We start from the raw sequence: 9,475 nt of genomic DNA, 5'->3' as shown, positions 1-9,475 counted from the left end.
TTGTAAATAGAAAGACTTCTAGTATTTAATTTTGCAGTGCTTTTAATATTCCATTTGTTTGCTTACAGACAAAGACTAGTGGCAGCTTTTAAGGATTTCCATAACAAATTGTGATTACAACATTGAATGGAATAAATTACTGGAGGGGAGTGTTTTTCTCAGGTCTTATGATGTGCCTGGGTAGGTGAGCTTGGAAATAAATCAATAGCACTTTTCTCAAAATAATAGAAGGGGAAAGGGGGTTGAGATTTGCCCCCTCCTGACACCTTGAAAGCCTGACCAGTAGAACTTCGTTTGAACATTAGATAATCTCTCACTATCCGCACATGCAATAGAAGCAGTTTGTGTGACACTCTGAAGAGGCAGTCATGCTAGAAGCTTTCCCCTCCTTTTATGTTAAAATTCTTCTATTATGACTCCCCAAAAGGGGTTCAAAGGGACAAGTGTGTTTCTAAACAAGGGATTCTTCCAAAGCAAACTGCTATAAATTGATGGCCTCATAGCTCCTAGATATGGCTTGGCTTAATTTTGCAAGAGGAGATGACAGCGCCACCTATTGTTAATAAGGGAAAGTTAACTTGTGTTGCTGCATACCATGGGAATTTCTGATATTTCCTTTCTCCGTTTACTGCTTGGAGAAACGGAATGCTGTGGAAATGAAACTGTACTTCTGAAAGCAATCTTGTGAAATGGTTTAGTGAAGGCCATGATCAAAAGCTTAAGTTTATTGTTAAACAAAAAAGAATGTGAAAGGTTTGGTTGTTGTGAATTTAAATGGTATTACAAACAGATATAACTGGCTTGGGATTCTTTTAAAACATAGGGTTGCTGTCTGTGCAGAGACGAGTATATAGATGGAGGAGACTGCAGAGAGCCTGACTGATCCTCAGAATGTTGTTGTGATGCTAACCAGATCAGGCTGTCAGCGGTCTCCATATTTTATGTACAAACCAAGTGTCATGTAGCCCCTTGAAATGTTAACAGATGAATGGTTCTATAAGATTTCATGGACTTGACCCCCTTTTAGCCTGTTTTTGCCAAAAGTGGGCTCTAGACCATGCAGGTGCTTCTGCCACTATCACTATTCACCTTTAAGATGACACCAAAGTCTACTGTTCTCATTGAAGCAACTCTTCTGACATTTATCATGCTTTTCTGGTGACTTGGAACAGTCTTTAGATTTCTGTTTTGTTCTGCCTTTTCCCTGCAGTGCTTTATTTTTTTGGCATTTTATTATCTGTCTCTTGGTCTCTTCTCCCCCCCCCCCCGAAAATAATGTATTCAGATTGCACATAGCCTGTGGCTGGCAACCGATGGTACCATTGTTATTCACTAATTTTCACTGTTGTGAAAGTAATTTAGAATAAAAAAAAGTTTTTACATTATCTCACGTCTGAGTGAAGTTTTTTTGGTCACTTCTCTGGCTGCCAGCATGAGTGCAGAGGATCCTTAGGCAGGCTGCAGCTGTTCATAGTAAAAAAGGTAGTATTAGGTGTTTGTATTACTAGTAGATACGGTACTTTGCATCTGCCCCAAGGGACCATCTATAAACCGTTAATATGAATTATTAATAGAGTGCCTGCCTTCCCCAGGAAAAAAAAACATACTCCCAGAAAAGGGAATGTTCTTTTCCTCTCTACTCCTCAGTCATGCTTCTGGGAATAGTGAGCCATATATTGTTGTGGTTAGTGTTTGGAGCAAGGAGATGTGAGTTCAAACCCCTGTTCTCCGATGAAGCTTACTAGGTGACCTTGGACTAGTTATTTCTCAAACTAACATGCTAACCTGTTTCACAGGGTTGTTGTGGAAATAAAATGGGAAGGGAGCAAAATACCCGAGGGGGTGGCTGCGTTAGTCTTTTGGAGCAATGATAAACAGAAATCTTGTAATGCCTTAAAGACTTAATGTTTTGTTCCATCCGGCACCAGCTTTTATGGACTATAGGTAACTTGCGGGGGATTTCAATATGCATGCCAAGGTTTCCTTGTCTGATGCAGCTCAGGACTTCATAACCACCATGCTGACCATGGGGCTATCCCAAAATGTCATTGGCCCAACACATACAGTAGGTATATTTGATCTGCTGCTCTCTGCTGCACTTGAGGTGGTGATCTGGGGCCAGGGATAATTCAATTCTCTTTTGATCATGGTAGATTACTACATGGTAAGACAGAGCCGTAAGGGGGCTTTCTACACCTTCTGGGGCAGGAGACCAGTCAGTTTTGCCCATGCAGACTGCTGGCTGGTTCTGTATGGTTTCCAGAAGATACTTGAAGGAGATCTGCTAGGCACTCTGGGAAGTTCTGTCAATGTTGGTCCATATCTGGAATAAGGAGGTGATATGGGAGATTGACAGAGTTGCTCCCAGGTGCCCTCTTCTCTGACCTGAGCCTGTTCAGTCCTTTGGTAGACTGCAAAGCATAACCAGCAAAGTTGCAAAAAGTCTAATACACAGGTATATCTAACCCGCCATCCAAATGCAATGGATGGGATACAACACCCCACAATAAAATTTGAAGCTGACTGTAAATATAAAATACACATATAAAGCCGAACAAATCACCTAAATAAAGTTATCTTTACTAGGTAGCCTTTCATTTAGATCACTTTATCTTGACCGCAAAGCATAAGGCAATGGCACTAGCATATAAAATGGCTAGAACACAGATGAAGAGAGTCTTGGGATTAACATGGTAGAACCATTGGCGATGGCTCATCCAGAGCCTGCTCAGTGATGGCCACGTGGAAAAATTCCATCTCAGGACACCCTTGCTGAGATGTCCAGTGGAACTGTTAAAATGCATAAGAAAGCTGCTTCATGCAAGTTGGCATAACGACCCTATAGATCTCAACAGATTGCTGTGATTTGAAGGCAAGGGCAAAACAGTCACATTGTTCTAATCTAGACACTATCATTGACAGTCGTTTTCGGTTATGTCAGCATCATGATACATTTGCCTGAATGTTTAATTGTTGTAGTTAAACAATACCTACAATGTGGGAACATTCTGCCCTGCAACATGCCTACTTGACCCTTGCCCTTTTAGGTTTATTATATCTGGCTGAAATGGAAGTTGTAAATTCCTCACTGAGAGAGGGGGTGGAGGAGGCAGCTGTGGGACCATTCCTGAAGAAACCCTTCTTCGATCTTTTTGGTTACTGCAAGTTATCAGTTGATTACAAATATCTGATGTTTGTTATAGCTCCTTTTCCACTGTGACATTTTATTGATAATTTTCCTCTCCTAGGGTTTGGTGAGAGGAGTCCCAGTTCAGCAGTTTTGTGCTGGAATCTTCCTTTTCAAGTTCTGTTGTTAAAGAATTGTGACTTTCAGGTCAGAAACAGTGTCCAAACTGGGATTCATAAAGATACTTAATACTATTTCACTGGCTTGAACAAAGACTTGAGATTGCTTTGTCATCACAGTGGTTAACCATTGCAGCAAAACCTAGGACACCCATTATAGATATTAAACTAGCTTAACAGAACTGTTTTTCCTGACAAAGTTGAGATTTTACATAAGGACATTTCATACTGTTGCGGGAAAACGGGGGTTCGAGGAGGAGAGAGACCCGATAATTCCTATATTTCATGGTGCCTTGACTCTGGTTATTTTTTTCACACCCCTACATAAAATGAGAGTGTAGTTCATTCACTTCTTCCAGCTGAACATGGGGGCTCTAGTCCATCAGAGTTTATGCTGAAATAACATTTTGCTGTTAAATTGTTACACAGCTATGCTGCAAGACACTAACATGGCCACTCCTCTGGAATGGTGCTGAATTATCTTGCCTATGTTCTGTGTAGTCATGTTGATAGGTGTTGGTTGTGCCCTGTTAGATCTGTCATTTTAATCCCTTACACATTTTAATCTTTTGTGATTTTTTAGGATGGGTTTTTTTTTTTTTGCCATCAAGTCACATCTGACTAAGGGTGACTCCATAGGATTTTCAAGGCAAGAGACTTTGGAGGTGGTTTGCCATTGCCTGCCTCTGCGTCATGTCTCTAGTATTCCTTGGAGGTCTCCCATCCAAATACTAGCCAGGGTCAGGGCTGAGTGAGTGGAGCACATAGTATTAATTCTATAATGTCTGATTTTAGGTTTTTGTACCATACATTAATAGCAGGTTAAAATAGATAAAATGAGTGGCATGAGTACAATGGGCCTCTTTAAATCAAGGTTCGTTAAACTAGAACAGTTGGATTCCAGTCCAGTAGTACTTTAGAAGCCCTGACCTGGATGGCCCAGTCTAGCCTGATCTCGTCAGATCTCAGAAGCTAAGCAGGGTCAGCCCTGGTTAGTATTTGGATGGGGGAATACCAGGGTTGCTGTGCAGAGGAAGGCACTGGCAAACCACCTCTGTTAGTCTCTGCCATGAAAACCCTCCCAAAAGGGGTCGCCATAAGTTGGCTGCGACTTGATGGCACTTTACACACAGTACCTTAGAAACCAACAGGATAAGAGTTGGAAGGGGCAGTGGCTCAGTGGTAGAGCATTTGCTTGGCATGCAGAAAGTCCCAGGTTCAATCCCTGGCACCTCCAGTTAAAGGGACTAGGCAAGAAGGTGATGTGAAAGACCTCAGTCTGAGACCCTGGAGAGCCGCTGCTGGTCTGAGTAGAAAATACTGACCTTGGTGGACCAGAGGTCTGATTCAGTATAAGGCAGATTCATGTGTTCATGTGAATTTGAGGAAGGGAGCTTCTACCCTCAAAATCTTGTTAGTCTCTAAGCGGCTACTGGACTCGAATCTAGCTGTTCTACTGCAGACCAGCAGGGCTTCCTGCTATATTAGAGGCATTCTTGCAGACACTCCTGCCTCTGACCCTGCAAGCTGTGTGGGGTTCATTGCCGCTCTAAACCAAGACGGCACTTTTGGAAGGGGGTACATGTCACAGGAGACTGCAGACCAGCTTTCGGCGGCACCAGCACCGTCCGCAACTTTCCATTTGACTGTGGTCCTCTGCCCTCATCGCAGCTGCTGCCGCCGTCGTTCACACAGAGTAACTCACTGGCGCTCCCAACCCGTTCCTCTCTCCTGATATACGCCAGAGGCTGCAGGCATACAGCAGAGGAGAAAGCTGGAGGGCGGACCAAGTGGGCCAGGCTCCTACTGGTCGCCCATTGCCTTCGGGAGGAATCTAAACTGGTGGCCGGCGCAGCTTTTTGTCCCTGCACTTCCTTCCAATTATAAACATGTCAATAGCAAATATTATTAAACAGAATATTGTTGAAGGCTTTCAAGGTCAGAGTTCATTGGTTCTTGTGGGTTATCCGGGCTGTGTAACCGTGGTCTTGGTATTTTCTTTCCTGACGTTTCGCCAGCAGCTGTGGCAGGCATCTTCAGAGCAGTAACACTGAGAGACCCTGTCCTTCGGTGTGACTCCTCCGAAGATGCCTGCCACAGCTGCTGGCGAAACGTCAGGAAAGAAAATACCAAGACCACGGTTACACAGCCCGGATAACCCACAAGAACCAATTATTAAACAGGATTATTAAGAATGTTGGGAAAACAGAACGTATATTCTGGGATAATTATATATTAATTACCTCTATTATCAATTTTTAATTGTTACTTTTAATAAGTAATCACTACTAAATAAATAACGAACAACAGCCCCCCTTTCCTGCAAGGCACCGCGAGGCCCAGCGGTGACATCATCCGGCGGGTCCTGTTGCACGTGCATTCCCTAACGGGGAGCGACCAGAGCTCTGTGATTGGCTCATGACCCAGTAGAGAGGCGGGCACAGAACGCGCGGAAGAAACAGACACAAAGCGGAGGAGGCGGGTGCCGTTTGTTCAAACTAGCGCTCGATTGGTTAGAGCCTACGGCTGTGGAATAGTTCTGAAAAGGCCGGGCAGCTGTGATTGGCTGATGGCATACGGGGGGGGGAGGAGAGGCCCTGGTGGAGAAAGCCGCCTGAAGGTTCAGGTGTGGCGGCGCCGTGGTCGGCGGCTCGCTTGCATGCGAGAGGGGAAATGGAACGTGGCCCACCCCGCGTTCCGTAGAGGCCGGGTGACGTCACCCCCGGGTGGGATTTGGTGCGGGCTTTGCAGAGAGAACTCTGCCCGGTCGGGCGATGGATGCAGGAGTGGCGGCTGCAGTAGCAGCGGGGCCAGCAGCGGGTAAGACGCGGCTGATCGGCTCCGCACCTGGTCCTTGGAGGCCCGCCTCGGGTCCAGGGGCACGGGGTGCGTTGTTAGGATTACAGGGGCGGGGCCGGCGGTGGAGGGTCCGGAGCAGTACCTAGTGTAATAGTAGCAGCATCCGTCCGAGAGTGCCCGGCCAGATGTCCTGCCTTCCAGAGACTAGGCAGAGTGCCGCTCCTCTTGTTTGCTTCTCAGATGCAGACTGCCTTTGCATATGGAGGCTCCATCTGCAAGATCTCCTCCTCCTCCCTCTTCGTCCAGGTCGTTTTCTTAAAGCTGGGGCGCCACATCTTGTGGTAGGGAGCCCCGTACGCTGATCTGGGTGTTGTGTGATGGAAGAGTTTCTGCCGATCGAGCCTGGTGGCCGATCCTGAGTTCCAGTGGAATGAGAGAAGGAGCTCCCCCCCCCCAACTTTCCATGCCTCTGCTTAGCATCCTGTTTCCAGCAGACAGATGCTCCTGGGAAGGCAGTGGCTCCTCCTTCTTCTTTGTCTCTAGGTTCTGGCGTTGCTGTTCAGTCTTTGGTCCTGATATCGCTAGACTTTCCCTTCCCCGATCGCTAGTTTCTGATCCTCTGTTGTAGGCTTCCTTTCACTGACAAGCGCTGCTTTACTAGAAACGTATATTTAGTGTCAAGTGTGTAGAGGCTGATTTGGAGTTGAGTTTAGGTGGAAGTGTGCTCTGCACATGCTTGTAATGCTTACTGCTCTGCTTTGGTGATAGGGCTGAGCCTTGTTAAATCAGCTGCCCTTGCTGAGCTTGCATTGCTGAAGGTTGCAAGCTTGGCTTTCGTCCCTCTGCATCTTATTCTTGTGGGGTTCTGCATCCATTGCATCAGTTTAGGAGTTAGTCATGGCCTTTTGTGGCTGTAGAAAAAAGTCCGGTAAGCTGAAGGGCTTTATTGCTTTAAAGGGTTGTTATTTAATGGAGGGGGGGAGAGAACAGTACAACTTTCATCACCCATTATGAGTTGCATTGAGCTCAGTAATTCCTGATTTGGGCATATTTTATGGAGAAATTGAAATTGGATAATCTAGATCTTTTGTGCAAGTGAAATATGCAGTGAAGTCTGTTTACATGATCTTGAATGCGTGTCTTGCTTGCTTATAGTTGACCTGCATTCATGTAGAGCTGCCGCAGTATTTGAATGTTAATCTTCTAAACCGAAGGCTGTAATCCTACTCTATTCAGAATAGTTGGAGTTCTGCCACTGATTTCTGTAGGAGTCGGATTGCACTTTAAACTTTCTCCTTCTTCCAGCTAGAACTATCTGCAGATACCAGGCTGAGTTAATCTCATTCTAAAATCAACAAATGTCAGCCCTCCTTCTCCCTACCTGAATCTCCAAGCTACAGTAGTTTAGTCCTTTGCCTGCATACCTGCTGTGACTTCCTTGTCACCCTGATCTTGCAGGAATGTGTTGGCGTTCCTGAAACGCCTCTCCTGATGAGAATTTGTAACTTTTTTCTTCTTGTTCCGAGGAGTGAGCATGTGGGTTCTCTGCTTAATGTGTTTCTTTTTGGGAAATTAAATCATTTGTTAACTCACTAGATACAGTATCAGTACCATCTGTCATGATGAAGTGGCTGCTTAGAGCATTAAAAGCCTGGTGTGCCTAAAAAAAACTTTAGTGGTTTTCCCCAAAAAACTGAGGAGGTAATCTGGGTTCCTCAAAAAAATGGTCATTAATGGTGGACAGACTGCATACAAGACATTCCTGCCATCGCTGTTCTCTGTAGTGCAGAGCTACAGAGGGGTCACTAGGTTCTATAGGGTGGCAGCTTCAACAGGCCTGGATTACTGAAACTGCATCCTAGTAACTAATTGTTCAGCCCTCCGCAGAGTTGCACGGTCCTCAGCCCATTGACCAATTGATTTAGAAAGGTATAACTCTGTTTAGGATTACACTGTCAAAGTCCTCTCTGAAGGGGAGGTGGTCCTCACCAATTCAGTCACTGTGGAACAGATTCTTCTTTATGTAAGTGGGAAGCTTAAAAGCTGGTACTTTGATTGTAGGTTATACGCAATGGTCTTTAATGGGTGATATTAAAAAGGTAAAGGTAAAGGTCCCCTGTGCAAGCACCAGGTCATTCTTGACCCGTGGGGTGATGTCACATCCCGACGTTTACTAGGCAGACTTTGTTTACGGGGTGGTTTGCCAGCGCCTTCCCCAGTCATCTTGCCTTTACCCCCAGCAGCAAGCTGGGTACTCATTTGACCGACCTCAGATGGATGGAAGGCTGAGTCAACCTTGAGCCGGCTACCTGAAACCGACTTCCGTCGGGATTGAACTCAGGTCATGAGCAGAGCTTTTGACTGCAGTACCGCAGCTTAACACTCTGTGCCACAGGGCTCCTAGGGTGATATTAAACCCCCTCTTTATTATGTAGATTTGTTTTGACAAATTCCTGGTGTGTGCCATGTTGTTGGAGCTGCAGAAGGTTCGTTTTCCCAGTCAGAACTGAAGGAAGTTCATTTTCCCAGTCTAAAATGGAGATCTTGCTTGCTTACACTGCATGGATTTGATGCATCTGTAGTTATGTTTGACCTCTTGGAATGCATGTAGATATCATGTTGCTTTGCAGAGAGGCACTGTTCTCAGGCCTTTCTATGCAGCTGGGTTGGGCATTTTAACTGTTAACCCTCCAATGTTGGCCAGTTTTATTTGGCTTGTTTGAAACATCTTTGACTTCTTAGAAAACTGAGAATGCAGGCACTAACCCCCTCCCATCTATACACAGAGCATCATCCGACATGGCTAGAAGGAGAAGAAAGTTGGTATCAAACTGGGGAGTCGGGGGCTGTGATAGAACAGAAAATGCACTCTAAGCCCCGGGTATCAAAACCTTACCAAGTGTGTTGCGGTGCTCAGGCCCTGTCAGGACTTGGTTCAAAGGCTTCATAAGGCTACACTTAAGAACATCTGTGTGGGAGTCCTTCTACCCAAAGCTTAATGTAGAGTTGCATGGCTGTTTTTAGTTCAATAAGTTGCAAACCTCTAGCAGACATTCTTGAAAAACAGCTTTCCCAAGAGTTTGTTCTCATAGCAAGAGTACACCCTGTGATTATGTCCCTTATCAGACTTATGATTGCCTAGCTATCTTGTAAAACAGAAGTTGTGGCTAAGAGGTGTGGAGAGATGCCCTGGATGGCTTGCCTGCTCTTACTTAGGTACTCTTGTGGTGTGCCGCCATGGGGAATGCTTTCTAGCTCAGTCTCTTAGTTCTGAATGTAGCTCTCAAAATAAGCCTTCCAGTCTTGAGTACTGAGCTAACAAGCCGTGTTTTCCTGGGCAAGAATGGCTGGTAGACTCTATGCACTGGTT

The 9,475-nt window shown here is 45.4% G+C and overlaps 1 protein-coding gene across 1 annotated transcript in view; it reads left to right on the top strand.

The window, feature by feature from the left end:
• Positions 1-6,053: 6,053 nt before the first annotated feature.
• LIMK2 (LIM domain kinase 2) overlaps positions 6,054-9,475 on the top strand; it is a 57,408-nt gene continuing 53,986 nt past the window's right edge. Inside the window, exon 1 of the mRNA XM_056859256.1 lies at positions 6,054-6,126. Coding sequence (XP_056715234.1) covers positions 6,081-6,126 — 46 coding nt within the window. The 5' untranslated portion in view covers positions 6,054-6,080. The remainder of the gene's footprint in view (positions 6,127-9,475) is intronic.

The sequence above is a fragment of the Euleptes europaea genome, chromosome 13 (genome assembly GCF_029931775.1).
Source record: "Euleptes europaea isolate rEulEur1 chromosome 13, rEulEur1.hap1, whole genome shotgun sequence".
Taxonomy (NCBI): domain Eukaryota; kingdom Metazoa; phylum Chordata; class Lepidosauria; order Squamata; family Sphaerodactylidae; genus Euleptes; species Euleptes europaea.
Note: the sequence above shows the minus strand (reverse complement) of the source record. Positions and strands in the feature narration are given on the sequence as shown.